This window comes from Pseudophryne corroboree, chromosome 4, assembly GCF_028390025.1.
Source record: "Pseudophryne corroboree isolate aPseCor3 chromosome 4, aPseCor3.hap2, whole genome shotgun sequence".
NCBI lineage: Eukaryota > Metazoa > Chordata > Amphibia > Anura > Myobatrachidae > Pseudophryne > Pseudophryne corroboree.
The window spans coordinates 774,780,377-774,796,450 of NC_086447.1; the positions used below are offsets into that span (position 1 = coordinate 774,780,377).

Here is a 16,074-nt window from a genome sequence, read left to right on the forward strand (position 1 = left end):
TGCAGCAGCAAGGACACACAGCTCCTCCAGACACTCCAGGATACACAGGAAACTGGTACAGGGGTGTATTACAAGGGGTAGAGCCACTATTGTACACAATCTAATGTCCTGAATAGGACAAGTTATCCGGTTTTTACTGTGATAAAAATATATTCAGCCTGTAGATTACCTGGTCTGCAAGGCTGGAGTGTGCTGTCCTCCTCTCACTCGCAGTAAGGGCAGGCTTGTTATTGTACGTGTGTGTGTGTGTGTGTGTGCGCGTGTGTCAGTGTTACTGTAATTATGGTCAAACACGCAGTACGCAAGGTTTGTCACTCCAGATACTCCCCTTCTACCACTGGTTCCCTATCGTGTGACCAATGCAGTCAGTCTTCCCAAGTTAGTGTGGACCCTGAAGAGGGGGGGGGAGTTCAGGGGCCACCCTCCATCCTGGCTCAGTGCCATAGAGACTATGATGGCAGACATGTCATCTCAGCTCAATGCTAATAAACAGACAACACAACAACAACAGCAGACCTGGCTGCTAAGGCTGATGAAAGACAGCCCCCCCTCACTAGTTCAGGGCCTCTTAAACGTGGGCTGCCTGCTCTACTCGGAGTCTGATGAGGATATTCAGGAGGAGGGGGAGGAATTGGAACCTGATATAGAAGATTCCACATCTGCACAAGGTATTGAGCCCCTCATTCTTGCTATCAGGGATGTATTAAAAATCCCTTTGGAAGACGCTGCTGCACCGCAGTGGTTTTTTCCTAGCGCAGAAGAAGCTTAACATAACCTTCCCTGATTCTATGGAACTAGATGAGGTTTTTAAACAAGCCTGGAAAACTCCTGATAAAAGATATCAGGTTACAAGGAAGTTTTTACGCTCTTTCCCATTTACACCGGAAGGTAGGAAACATTGGGAAGAACCCCCCGCCGTTGAGGTCTCAGTCTCCCGCCTCTCTAAGGTGGTGGTACTGCTGGACCCTGGGTCTTTTCAGCTCAAAGACCCTGGGGACAGGAAAATAGAAACTACACTAAAAGTCTATTTACACAGCGACTGGAGTATCACAAAGACCTGTGATAGCAGGTTGCTGGATGTCTCATGCCATCCATACCTGGGTGACTCAAATTCAAGAGGGCCTTGCGGGGGATATCCCCCTGGTCACTACGGTGACCCTCCTCAAACACATTCAAGACACTGCACGTGTGTTGTGTGACTCTCTCAAGGAAATAGGCAATATTAATGCTAGGACGAATACCATGGCTGTCTCGGCACGCACAGCTTTGTGGCTGCGTCAGTGGATTGCGGGCGCAGATTCCAAGCGCAGTGTGGAGTCTCTGCCTTTCTCAGGGGAGTGGCTCTTCAGAGTTGAATTGGATGCATGGATTTCTAAGGTCACTGCAGGGAAATCCACATTTATCCCCTCATGGGCCCCGCCGGCTAGGCGTTCCTACCCATAGCCATCTAACCGTCCTTTCGGACCACCAGGTTCAGATCAAGAGGTGCCTCCAATGCGGCACGAGGCACCAGAGGTAAGTCAAGAAAACCAGCTGATGCTGTTTCCCAGGAACCAAGCACCAGTGCAGCTTCCACAAAAGCCTCAGCATGACGGTGCCTCCCCACCCCGAAGGGACCTCGAGGAGGGAGCTTGTCTGCGCCACTTCAGCAGCATCTGGGATGGATCCTGCCAGGATATCTGGGTAAGGGACCTCATTTCTCTGGGCTACAAGCTGGAGTTTGACAGCGCCCCTTCCCAACGATTTTTCAAATCAGGCTTACCAGCTTTTGAGGATATGCAGGTTACGCTGCAACAGGCTATCCTAAAGTTGGTCCAGTCCAAGGTCATTGTTCCAGTACCATTGCCACAACAGGGAGAGGGCTACTACTCCAACCTGTTTGTGGTGCCGAAACCAGATGGGTCGGTACGGCCCATTCTGAATCTGAAATCCTTGAACCCATACCTCAAGGTTTTCAAGATGGAATCCTTGAGAGCAGTGATTGCAGGCCTGGAGGAACAGGAGTTCGTGGTCTCTCTGGATAAAATAAAAATAAAAAAAAAGGACACTTATCTCCATATCCCCATTTGGCCGCCTCACCAGGCTTACCTGCGGTTTGCCCTGTTGAACGATCACTACCAGTTCCAGGCCCTACCCTTCGGCCTATCCATAGCCTCGAGGGTATTCACCAAGGAGATGGCAGAGATGATGTTCCAACTCCGGGTGCAGGGGGTCAATACTGTCCCTTATCCGGACGATCTCTTGATAAAGGAAAGATCCAGGGAGCTTTTATTGCTCCATATAGACTGCACTATCCAACTTCTGTTACGCCATGGGTGGATCCTCAATTTCCAGAAGTCCCACTTGAGCCAACCCAATGGCTCCTGTTCCTGGGAATGTGGCTGGATACTGTGGCCCAGAAAATGTGGCTGGATACTGTAGCCCAGAAAGTGTTCCTCCCAGAGGACAAAAGCAAAAACAATTCAGGATTTGGTCCAACTAGTCCTACGGCCTACTCAGATATCCATTCATCTCTGCATAAAGTTGTTGGGAAAGATGGTAGCCTCCTACGAAGCCATTCAATAAATATAGAAGGTTCCATGCCAGAACTTTTCAATTGGATCTCCTGAGCAAGTGGTCCAGATCACATCTTCAAATGCACCGCATAATTCGGCTGTCACCTCAGGCGAGGATCTCCCTCCTGTGGTGGCTACAGTCCTCCAACCTACTGGAAGGCTGCAGTTTTGGAATTCAGGATTGGATCCTCCTCACAACAGATGCAAGTCTGAGCGGATGGGGAGCTGTCACGTCACCCAAAGAGCTCAGTTTCGGGGCAGGTGGTCAACTCACGAAGCCCTTCTTCCAATCAATGTTCTAGAACTTCGGGCAGTCTACAAAGCTCTGCTTCAGGCCTCTCCTCTGCTCAGGGATCGGGCAATACAAGTTCAGTCAGACAACGCCACAGCAGTGGCTTACATAAATCGACAAGGAGGGACAAAAAGCAGAGCCTGCATGCGAGAGGTGTCAAAAATATTCCTCTGGGCAGAAACGCAAAAGCGAGGGCCGCTATCTTCATTCCAGGGGTGGACAACTGGGAAGCGGACTACCTCAGTCGCCATGATCTTCACCCGGGAGAGTGGGGTCTCCACCAACAGGTGTTTCAACAGATCGACTTGTGGGGCTGCCCACAGATAGACTTGATGGCTTCTCGACTTAACAAAAAGCTTTGCTGGTATTGTTCAAGAACCAGGGACCCTCAGTCAAGGGCCCCAGATGCGCTGACGTCTCCTTGGCCTTATCAGTTGGTCTACCCGTTTACTCCGATTCTGTTGCTCCAGAGGGTGCTCAAACGAATCAGGAATCAAAGAGTACAGGTATTCCGATTGCCCCAGATTGGCCTCGGAGGGCGAGGTACGCAGACCTGGCTGAAGAGTCGAAGGCGTGCCCCCACCGGTGCAGACTCCCGCAGGGGAGCCCCAGCGTCATGCGGTGGATTTTGTAGAAGCCGGGGAGGACTTCTGTTCCTGGGAACCCGCCGCGGCAGGTGTTCTTTTCCCTCTACCCTTACCCCTGGTAAGGAAGGAGGAGCCCCGACCTCTTCTGGGCTTTTGCGACCGAAAGGACTGCATCTGATACTGTGGAGTTTTCTTTTGCTGTTGGGGAATAAAAGGTAAAAAGGTAGATTTACCTGCGGTAGCTGTGGAAACCAGGTCCGCGAGCCCATCCCCAAACAACACATCACCCTTATAGGGTAAAACCTCCATATGCTTTTTTGAATCCGCATCACTCGTCCATTGGCGGGTCCATAAGGATCGTCTCGCTGAAATAGCCATGGCATTGGCTCTGGAACCCAACAATCCAATGTCTCTTTGAGCGTCTCTCATATATAAGACTGCGTCTTTCAAATTAGTATCCCTATCTAGGGTATCAAGGTCAGCTGACAGGGTATCAGTCCAAGCTGCAACTGCACTACATACCCATGCCGACGCAATTGCCGGTCTAAGTAAAGTACCAGTATGTGTATAAATAGACTTTAATGTAGTCTCCTGCCTGCGGTCCGCAGGGTCCTTGAGGGCCGCTGTATCTTGAGACGGCAGCGCCACCTTCTTGGACAGGCGTGTTCGAGCCTTGTCCACTATGGGAGGGGATTCCCAACGTGCCCTGTCCTGTGTAGGGAAAGGGTACGCCATAAGAACCCTTTTGGGAATCTGCAGTCTCTTATCTGGAGATTCCCAAGCTTTTTCAAATAACTCATTAAGTTCATGAGATGGAGGAAAGCTTACCACAGGTTTCTTTTCCTTATACATGCGCACCCTCGTGTCGGGAACAGAGGGGTCGTCTGTGATATGCAAAACATCTTTTATTGCAATAATCATATACTGAATAGTTTTTGCCACCCTAGGGTGCAATCTAGCATCATCATAGTCGACACTGGAATCAGAGTCCGTGTCGGTATCTGTGTCCACAATTTGTGATAAAGGACGCTTTTGAGACCCTGACAGGCCCTGTGAGTCGGTTCAATCCGTGGATCGACCCCCTGATGTCTCCCTGGATTCTGCTTTGTCTAGCCTCTTATGCAATGATGCTACACTTGCATTTAACATATGCCACATATCCATCCATTCCTGAGTCAGCACTACCGACAGGGACACACCACTCATCTCCTCTACCTCCTCCTTTGATAAGCCTTCCGCTTCAGACATGCCGACACGCACGTACCGACCCCCCCCCACACACAGGGATATAACTATACGGGGACAATTCCCCAACCAGGCCCTTTGGAGAGATAGAGAGAGAGTATGCCAGCACACACCCAGCACCAAACTGACACTGGAAAACCCAGATAGCGCTTTTATATATATATATAATAAGAATTTACTTACCGATAATTCTATTTCTCATAGTCCGTAGTGGATGCTGGGAACTCCGAAAGGACCATGGGGAATAGCGGCTCCGCAGGAGACTGGGCACAAAAGTAAAAGCTTTAAGACTAGCTGGTGTGCACTGGCTCCTCCCCCTATGACCCTCCTCCAAGCCTCAGTTAGGATACTGTGCCCGGAGGAGCGTACACAATAAGGAAGGATTTTGAATCCCGGGTAAGACTCATACCAGCCACACCAATCACACCGTACAACCTGTGATCTGAACCCAGTTAACAGCATGATAACAGAGGAGCCTCTGAAAAGATGGCTCACAACAATAAATAACCCGATTTTTGTAACTATGTACAAGTATTGCAGACAATCCGCACTTGGGATGGGCGCCCAGCATCCACTACGGACTACGAGAAATAGAATTATTGGTAAGTAAATTCTTATTTTCTCTGACGTCCTAGTGGATGCTGGGAACTCCGAAAGGACCATGGGGATTATACCAAAGCTCCCAAACGGGCGGGAGAGTGCGGATGACTCTGCAGCACCAAATGAGAGAACTCCAGGTCCTCCTCAGCCAGGGTATCAATTTTGTAGAATTTTACAAACGTATTTGCTCCTGACCAAGTAGCTGCTCGGCAAAGTTGTAAAGCCGAGACCCCTCGGGCAGCCGCCCAAGATGAGCCCATCTTCCTTGTGGAGTGGGCATTTACAGATTTTTGGCTGTGGCAGGCCTGCCACAGAATGTGCAAGCTGAATTGTACTACAATTCCAACGAGCAATAGTCTGCTTAGAAGCAGGAGCACCCAGCTTGTTGGGTGCATACAGGATAAACAGCGAGTCAGATTTTCTGACTCCAGCCGTCCTGGAAACATATATTTTCAGGGCCCTGACAACGTCTAGCAACTTGGAGTCCTCCAAGTCCCTAGTAGCCGCAGGCACCACAATAGGTTGGTTCAGGTGAAACGCTGAAACCACCTTAGGGAGAAACTGAGGACGAGTCCTCAATTCCGCCCTGTCCGAATGGAAAATCAGATAAGGGCTTTTACAGGATAAAGCCGCCAATTCTGACACGCGCCTGGCCCAGGCCAGGGCCAACAGCATGACCACTTTCCATGTGAGATATTTTAACTCCACAGATTTAAGTGGTTCAAACCAATGTGACTTTTTGGAACCCAAAAACTACATTGAGATCCCAAGGTGCCACTGGAGGCACAAAAGGAGGCTGTATATGCAGTACCCCTTTTACAACGTCTGAACTTCAGGGACTGAAGCTAGTTCTTTTTGGAAGAAAATTGACAGGGCCGAAATTTGAACCTTAATGGACCCCAATTTCAGGCCCATAGACACTCGTGTTTGCAGGAAATGTAGGAATCGACCCAGTTGAATTTCCTCCGTCGGGCCTTACTGGCCTCGCACCACGCAACATATTTTTGCCAAATGCGGTGATAATGTTTTGCGGTTACATCCTTCCTGGCTTTGATCAGGATAGGGATGACCTCATCCGGAATGCCTTTTTTCCTTCAGGATCCGGCGTTCAACCGCCATGCCGTCAAATGCAGTCTCGGTAAGTCTTGGAACAGACAGGGTCCTTGCTGAAGCAGGTCCCTTCTTAGAGGTAGAGGCCACGGATCCTCCGTGAGCATCTCTTGAAGTTCCGGTTACCAAGTCCTTCTTGGCCAATCCGGAGCCACGAATATAGTGCTTACTCCTCTCCATCTTATCAATCTCAGTACCTTGGGTATGAGAGGCAGATGAGGGAACACATACACTGACTGGTACACCCACGGTGTTACCAGAGCGTCTACAGCTATTGCCTGAGGGTCCCTTGACCTGGCGCAATACCTGTCGAGTTTTTCCCAACGGTTTATAATCATGTGGAAGATTTCTGGGTGAAGTCCCCACTCTCCCGGGTGGAGGTCGTGTCTGCTGAGGAAGTCTGCTTCCCAGTTGTCCACTCCCGGAATTGCTGACAGTGCTATCACATGATTTTCCGCCCAGCGAAGAATCCTTGCAGCTTCTGCCATTGCCCTCCTGCTTCTTGTGCCACCCTGTCTGTTTACGTGGGTGACTGCCGTGATGTTGTCCGACTGGATCAACACCGGCTGACCTTGAAGCAGAGGTCTTGCTAAGCTTAGAGCATTGTAAATGGCCCTTAGCTTCAGGATATTTATGTGAAGTGATGTCTCCAGGCTTGACCATAAGCCCTGGAAATTCCTTCCCTGTGTGACTGCTCCCTAGCCTCGCAGGCTGGCATCCGTGGTCACCAGGACCCAGTCCTGAATGCCGAATCTGCGGCCCTCTAGAAGATGAGCACTCTGCAACCACCACAGGAGGGACACCCTTGTTCTTGGTGACAGGGTTATCCGCTGATGCATCTGAAGATGCGACCCGGACCATTTGTCCAGCAGGTCCCACTGGAAAGTTCTTGCGTGGAATCTGCCGAATGGGATTGCTTCGTAGGAAGCCACCATTTTACCCAGAACCCTTGTGCATTGATGCACTGAGACTTGGCTCGGTTTTAGGAGGTTCCTGACTAGCTCGGATAACTCCCTGGCTTTCTCCTCCGGGAGAAACACCTTTTTCTGGACTGTGTCCAGGATCATCCCTAGGAACAGAAGACGAGTCGTCGGAACCAGCTGCGATTTTTGGAATATTGAGAATCCAATCGTGCTGCCGCAACACTACCTGAGATAGTGCTACACCGACCTCCAACTGTTCCCTGGATCTTACCCTTATCAGGGAATCGTCCAAGTAAGGGATAACTAAAATTCCCTTCCTTCGAAGGAATATCATCATTTCGGCCATTACCTTGGTAAAGACCCGGGGTGCCGTGGACCATCCATACGGCAGCGTCTGAACTGATAGTGACAGTTCTGTACCATAAACCTGAGGTACCCTTGGTGAGAAGGGTAAATTTGGACATGAAGGTAAGCATCCTTGATGTCCCGAGACATCATGTAGTCCCCTTCTTCCAGGTTCGCAATCACTGCTCTGAGTGACTCAATCTTGAATCTGAACCTCTGTATGTAAGTGTTCAAAGATTTTAGATTTAGAATCGGTCTCACCGAGCCGTCCGGCTTCGGTACCACAACAGTGTGGAATAATACCCCGTTCCCTGTTGCAGGAGGGGTACCTTGATTATCACCTGCTGGGAATACAGCTTGTGAATGGCTTCCAAAACTGTCTCCCTGTCAGAAGGAGACATCGGTAAAGCCGACTTTAGGAAACGGCGAGGGGGAGACGTCTCGAATTCCAATTTGTACCCCTGAGATATCACCTGAAGGATCCAGGAGTCTACTTGCGAGTGAGCCCACTGCGCGCTGAAATTCATTGAGACGGGCCCCCCACCGTGCCTGATTCTGCTTGTAAAGCCCCAGCGTCATACTGAGGGCTTGGCAGAGGCGAGAGAGGGTTTCTGTTCCTGGGAACTGGCTGATTTCTGCAGCCTTTTTCCTCTCCCTCTGTCACGGGGCAGAAATGAGGAACCTTTTGCCCGCTTGTCCACTAAAAGACTGCGCCTGATAATACGGCGTCTTCTCATGTTGAGAGGCGACCTGGGGTACAAACGTGGATTTCCCAGCTGTTGCCGTGGCCACCAGGTCTGAAAGACCGACCCCAAATAACTCATCTCCTTAATAAGGCAATACTTCCAAATGCCGTTTTACTGGTAGAAATGGACAACGCACTTAGACTTGATGCCAGTCGGCAAATATTCCGCTGTGCATCACGCATATATAGAAATGCATCTTTTAAATGCTCTATAGGCAATAATATACTGTCCCTATCTAGGGTATCAATATTTTCAGTCAGGGAATCCGACCACGCCAACCCAGCACTGCACATCCAGGCTGAGGCGATTGCTGGTCGCAGTATAACACCAGTATGTGTGTAAATACATTTTAGGATACCCTCCTGCTTTCTATCAGCAGGATCCTTAAGGGCGGCCATCTCAGGAGAGGGTAGAGCCCTTACAAGCGTGTGAGCGCTTTATCCACCCTAGGGGGTGTTTCCCAACGCACCCTAACCTCTGGCGGGAAAGGATATAATGCCAATAACATTTTAGAAATTATCAGTTGTTATCGGGGGAAACCCACGCATCATCACACACCTCATTTAATTTCTCAGATTCAGGAAAACTACAGGTAGTTTTTCCTCACCGAACATAATACCCCTTTTTGGTGGTACTTGTATTATCAGAAATGTGTAAAACATTTTTCATTGCCTCAATCATGTAACGTGTGGCCCTACTGGAAGTCACATTTGTCTCTTCACCGTCGACACTGGAGTCAGTATCCGTGTCGGCGTCTATATCTGCCATCTGAGGTAACGGGCGCTTTAGAGCCCCTGACGGCCTATGAGACGTCTGGACAGGCACAAGCTGAGTAGCCGGCTGTCTCATGTCAACCACTGTCTTTTATACAGAGCTGACACTGTCACGTAATTCCTTCCAACAGTTCATCCACTCAGGTGTCGACCCCCTAGGGGGTGACATCACTATTACAGGCAATCTGCTCCGTCTCCACATCATTTTTCTCCTCATACATGTCGACACAAACGTACCGACATACAGCACACACACAGGGAATGCTCTGATAGAGGACAGGACCCCACTAGCCCTTTGGGGAGACAGAGGGAGAGTTTGCCAGCACACACCAGAGCGCTATATATATACAGGGATAACCTTATATAAGTGTTTTTCCCCTTATAGCTGCTGTATTGTTTATACTGCGCCTAATTAGTGCCCCCCTCTCTTTTTTTTAACCCTTTCTGTAGTGTAGTGACTGCAGGGGAGAGCCAGGGAGCTTCCCTCCAACGGAGCTGTGAGGGAAAATGGCGCCAGGGTGCTGAGGAGATAGGCTCCGCCCCCTTATCGGCGGCCTTATCTCCCGTTTTTCTATGTATCCTGGCAGGGGTTAAATGCATCCATATAGCCCAGGAGCTATATGTGATGTATTTTTTTTGCCATATAAGGTATTTTTATTGCGTCTCAGGGCGCCCCCCCCCCCAGCGCCCTGCACCCTCAGTGACCGGAGTGTGAAGTGTGCTGAGAGCAATGGCGCACAGCTGCGGTGCTGTGCGCTACCTTATTGAAGACAGGACGTCTTCTGCCGCCGATTTTCCGGACCTCTTCTGCTCTTCTGGCTCTGTAAGGGGGACGGCGGCGCGGCTCTAGGACCCATCCATGGCTGGGCCTGTGATTGTCCCTCTGGAGCTAATGTCCAGTAGCCTAAGAAGCCCAATCCACTCTGCACGCAGGTGAGTTCGCTTCTTCTCCCCTTAGTCCCTCGATGCAGTGAGCCTGTTGCCAGCAGGACTCACTGAAAATAAAAAACCTAATTTAAACTTTTACTCTAAGCAGCTCAGGAGAGCCACCTAGATTGCACCCTTCTCGTTCGGGCACAAAAATCTAACTGAGGCTTGGAGGAGGGTCATAGGGGGAGGAGCCAGTGCACACCAGCTAGTCTTAAAGCTTTTACTTTTGTGCCCAGTCTCCTGCAGAGCCGCTATTCCCCATGGTCCTTTCGGAGTTCCCAGCATCCACTAGTACGTCAGAGAATATAATATATATATATATATATATATATATATATATATATATATATATATATATATATATATATATATATATATATATATATATATATATATATAATGCCAATGCTATTCCCACTCACTGCGCTGGAAATGTGCCCCCCTCTTTTTTCAGCCCTCTGATGCGTTCAGCAGGGGAGAGTCCGGGGAGCCAGCGTTCTCTGCAGCTTCTGTGGAGAAAATGGCGCTGGTTAGTGCTGAGGGATCAAGCTCCGCCCCCTCCAGCGGCGGGCTTCGATCACCGCTTCAATTTCAGAAAAATGGCGGGGGATCGTCTATTTGCTGCCTCCGCAGCCTAATATATATATATATATATATATATATATATATATTTGTGCCAAAAACGAGGTTTATTGCTGCCCAGGGCGCCCCCCCCTGTGCCTGTGTGTGTTGTGTGGGAGCAATGGCGCGCAGCGTTACCGCTGCGCGCTTACCTCATGAAGATCTGAAGTCTTCTGCCGCCTTGAAGTCTTCTTTTCTTCTCATACTCACCCGGCTTCTATCTTCCGGCTCTGCGAGGAGGACAGCGGCGCGGCTCCGGGACAAACCCCAGGGTGTGACCTGTGTTCCGACTCCCTCTGGAGCTAATGGTGTCCAGTAGCCTAAGAAGCAGATCCTATCATTTAAGTAGGTCTGCTTCTCTCTCCTCAGTCCCACGATGCAGGGAGTCTGTTGCCAGCAGTGCTCCCCGAAAATAAAAAAACCTAACAAAATTCTTTTACACAGAAAACTCAGGAGAGCTCCCTGTAATGCACCCTATCTCCTCTGGGCACAAGATCTAACCGTGGTCTGGAGGAGGGGCATAGAGGGAGGAGCCAGTGCACACCCATACTAAAAGTTCTTTATAGGTGCCCATGTCTCCTGCGGAGCCCGTCTATACCCCATGGTCCTTACGGAGTCCCCAGCATCCTCTAGGACGTAAGAGAAAGAAAAAAAAAAGAAGAGGGGAAGGCATTGACGATAACGCCTTAAGAACGGGCGAAAAACGGCCTGCAATTGAATACTCGGGTGGGGTGGGGGGGGGGGGGGTAAATTCGATAGCTCCGAAATTGCCGGAGCTAACTGAATACCCCCCTTAAAAGTTAAACATTGGAGGTGATAAAAAAAAAACAAAGAAACACTTAAAAAAGAGTCATTGGTTTCAGCAATGCTGGACATGTTTTTTTTTTTTTTTTTAGTAAAGACGGAATCCCAATGTACAGTATGCTGTGTTGAAATCTCTGAAGACTATAACACACCCTGTGCACAGTTGTGCGATCGGGAATGAAATGTTATTAATATGTAATAGCGATGGAGAGCAGAGAACACCCAATTATTTGTATTGTTCTAAATATTACTCTGTGAAATAACACTAAATAACACTAACGGGCAGAAAACAAACACTGACATCCCTCTCCCACTAGATTGTAAGCTTGCAGAAGTAGAGCCCTATGTATCCTTCATTGCGTGTCTACACTTCTGCCTCATATATTGCTGTTCTGATTCTAGGTACTATTTAATATATTGGTTGCCTTGTACAACAGGGTTTTGCAACATCCACAACATGTTTAGATTACCACCCTAACAATGTGAAAATACAGTGATAAGTTGTATAAGACAGTAAGGGGGAAATTAATCAGATGTAGCAATTTACCGTGGGTGAAAAAGGGTGGTAGCCTTCGGCTTTAAAGCCCAGGACTATTCTATTGGAGCCCCTTTTTCTTGCATGGTAAATTACCGCATTAACCCATAACCTATGGGTTAACATGGCCGCAGCACCCAAAACTGATTTAACCAAGATTACTTATCGAGCCTGCTTAGGCTAAAAAAAAAATCCTCATTAACTGCAGCCTGTGGGTTGCCTTCAGGACTAATTGAATAGCCTTGCTGCTTCAATTAGTCCACGATAAATTACCACGGCTAATTGATTTCTCCCCAGAAAGCATTGCTACTTCCCCTTAAATAAATGGCATATAATACCTTTCTCCAGTGTTGTTTTTGCTTGCTAGCTTCCGTGCCTGTCGGTCCATCAAACTTGTCCGAGATCGAGTTTTTTTCCAAGAGTAGTAATATTTTACAAGACTTGCTATGGTCTTATCTGGAAGCTAAAACGGGGAAGACTGGTTTTATTTTGCTGCTAATTTAAATGTATCTAAAATTGGGACAATAACAACCTCTAGAATTGAAAAGTGCAAGTTTAGTGTAAATGTAGTATTAAAATGAAGACACGTAACATACAGACAATTTCATGGTTATTGGAACCCCGCTGTTTTTCCAGTGACAACGGTCAGTACGCGGTGGATCCCAAACTCGGTCCTCAAGGCAGCCTTACAGGCCAGGTTTTAAGGATATCCATGATTGATCACAGGTGGCTTAATTAGTAGCGCAATCAATTTGACGTAACCATCTATGCACAAGTACAGTTATCCTTAAAAGCTGGTCAGTGTCTTGAGGACAGTTTGTGAACCACTTGCTTACACTGTAATTATTTCCATTAAAAATTCAGTAAGAAAAACAATATCAGTAAAAGGGGGAAGAGCAATAGTTATACAGGTGAATATATCACCTAAGCATAACAAATGCAGTCATTTCTTATCCTGAACCTACAATGACAATACATTCTAACAACCGACATCAGGTTCTTCATGTTCTCTATTGCTGATAAAAAGCGGAACCTACATTCACTACGAACCAGAACCTAGAACAACTCCAGCTCCTAGTGATCTGACAGCCTGCATGGTCTGTTCTTCACCCCTGTGCGAATGTCTGGTGCAAGATCAGGCTGCATTGCCATGAAGTCTGCTTCAGCTTTCTGTGTAGGCCAGTATTTCTCTAACTCTGTCCTCAAGACACATTAATAGACTGGTTTTAAGGTTTGATTTAAGCACTTGTGCTCAAGCATTGATATCCTAAAAATCTGGACTTTTAGGTTTAAGGAAACACTGGTGTAGGCAATCGATAAACTTAAGGAACATTCAACATGAGAACTGTAACAAGGTGGTTTCTACCTTCATTTCATTTATTAACTTATAGCTGCCCTCCTACATCTGCATAAATACAAAGTTCTACCTTTCTTACTTTCTGCTCTGCTTTTGACCCATACATTTATATTACAAGTCAACCCTATTGTGTTTATAGCCTCGGCAAACAAAATGAAACCGTCCTGATTGATGCTAAAATTGCATGTCGGAAAGCAAAAAAATATATTGGACAGTAGTAAAAATATATTTAAGAAGCTTGCAGGAATGCGTGTGAAAGACAATAAGACATTTCACTGTGGAAGATTATTATAACTTACCATTTGCTGAATTCTATGGAAACTTTTCCCATGGAAACTAAATGCTTGCTCAAAAAGAACTTTATCTTCAACCGTCCATTCATCGGGGAAAGGAGTAAAATTGGGCAAATCAGCGAGGGATTTCTCAATGTTGTGTTTGTGCCAAAACAGCATGCCAAGCGCCTTGGGAGGAGAAAGATACGTCCTGTAATTCTACAGCCCAGAAGCTGCTTTTCACTTTACAAGTCTTATGCTAGCCATGTGTTAGTACGACTCGCATTAGGGGGGTCATTCCGACCCGATCACACGCTGCACTTCTTCGCAGCCGTGCGATCGGGTCGGAACTGCGCATGCGCCGGCACATGGCAGTCATCGTTGCCTAACGATCGCCTCTGAGACAGAGGCGGTCGCTAGGCTGGAGGGGGCTGAACGGCGGCATTGAGCCGCCGTTTAGGGGGAGCAGTCCGGCCAACACAGAAGTGACGAGTAAGTCCCGGCCAGCCGCAGGAGCTGCGCTGGGAGTTACTCCTCAAATACAAAGGCGCTTTTGTATTTGTGCGGGTGGGGGGCCAGCACCGACATGCGGGGCGCGTAAAGCCCTGTGCTGGGCGTCCCCCCGCATGTCTGAGTAAACGATCGTAGCTGTGCTAAACTTAGCACAGCTACGATCAACTCGGAATGACCCCCTAGGTGCGAGTCGTACTATGATCCTCACCGCCAGCCACGGGGCATGTGATAGATAGTATGATCTATTGGACCTCTGCAATTGCTGGTGGCCGGGATCGACTGATCATATGTGCAGCATATATGCTCAGTTGATGCGATGTATGACCCATGGGGCCGCGCATCACATCGTATTCGCACTCAAAACATGCACAATGTGCACGCGATGGGTCGATATCATATATTCGTACACGATATCTACCTAGTGTATGGCCTGCATAACACTATAAAATTCACCATCTATCAGTCTTTTACCTAGTGTCTAATCAACTAGTGAGCAGTTCAGCGCTCAGCACCAATGCTTACTGATGTCCGTGGCCACTTCTTTAGAAGTACGTACTCATTTCGAGGTGCCTTCAGCTCTTTTTCAAGGCTGGTTCTTGAAAAAAAGATAAAGACCACTCAAAACGCGTCAGTTCTGGGTCTCCTGCTGATAACATTCATCCTTAAGACTAGTGATCTTCTTTTGTGAGTTTTGGGTATCCGATTGACAGGTTATTTCCGGAAGTACCCTGCTTACAATAAACCAAGGCACTAAACCTTCAAACAGGGCACAAGTCGGCTTGGACTCCATTACATTATTTTACGGAATATGTATAAGTCTTATTTGATTATTTGCTGTAGATGTTATAGGCTTGTTTATGCCACGGATATTAGCTCATTATTTTTCCAGCAATCTGTCTTATCGTGTTAACATACTGTACATATCATTTGCTTATCATAGTAACAGTTTTTGAGGTTAATAGAGACAATTTGTCCACAGAGTTCAACCTATTTGTGGTCTCCTACGCTGTATTATTTTTCTGACTATTTTTGTATGTTGCTAATGTCGGCCGTTGTGTTTATTCCTATTTTCTTCCTTTTTTTTTTAAATAACTATAGTGTGTGACTATGCTCCATAGCCCTGCATATCCTTATCCATTAGGTGCTTATCTAGCCCATTCTTAAAAGTGTTGAAAGAATCCGCCATTACTACTCTCTCAGGCAGGGAATTCCAAACATGTATTGTTCTTACTGTGAAGAAACCTTTACGTCTCTGTGTGCGAAATCTCCTCTCCTCTAACCTAAGCAGGTGTCCACGTGTCCTCTGTGTTGATCTTACAAAAAACAGATCCCCGCAAGCTCTGTGTATTGTCCCCTTATATATTTCTAAATGTTGATCATGTCCCCTCTTAGTTTCCTCTTTTCCAGTGTAAACATGCCAAGCTTGCAAGCCTTTCCTTGTATTCCAGAGTCTCCATCCCCTTAATTAGTTTGGTCGTCCGCCTCTGAACCTTTTCTAGTTCCAGGATATCCTTATTGTAGTATACTGCCCAAAATTGTGCACAGTATTCAAGATGTAGCCTAAATAGGGATTTATATATTGGGAGTATAACATTCTCATCCCTTGCATCAATTCCCCGCTTTATACATGCTAATACCTTGTTAGCCTTCTTTGCTGCAATCCTACTTTGGGTACTGCTGCTTAGTTTGCTATCTATGTAAACACCTAAGTCTTTTTCCAATACAGAATCACCTAATTTTAACCCATTTAGTATGTAGGTGTTACTTTTGTTCTTGCTACCAAAGTGCATTACCTTACACTTGTGTGTATTGAAGCTCATTCTCCATTTTGCTGCCCATGCTTCCAGTTTGAATAAGTCGTTCTGA

At 47.4% G+C, this 16,074-nt stretch overlaps 1 protein-coding gene across 4 annotated transcripts in view; it reads right to left on the reverse strand.

The window, feature by feature from the left end:
• Positions 1-16,074, reverse strand: part of RCOR3 (REST corepressor 3) — a 135,461-nt gene that overhangs the window by 88,784 nt on the left and 30,603 nt on the right. For all 4 annotated transcript variants that reach the window (XM_063918268.1, XM_063918267.1, XM_063918269.1 and 1 more), the window contains 2 exons: positions 13,723-13,884; positions 12,405-12,529 (listed from right to left, as the gene is read on the reverse strand). In XM_063918268.1, coding sequence (XP_063774338.1) covers positions 12,405-12,529; positions 13,723-13,884 — 287 coding nt within the window. The remainder of the gene's footprint in view (positions 1-12,404; positions 12,530-13,722; positions 13,885-16,074) is intronic.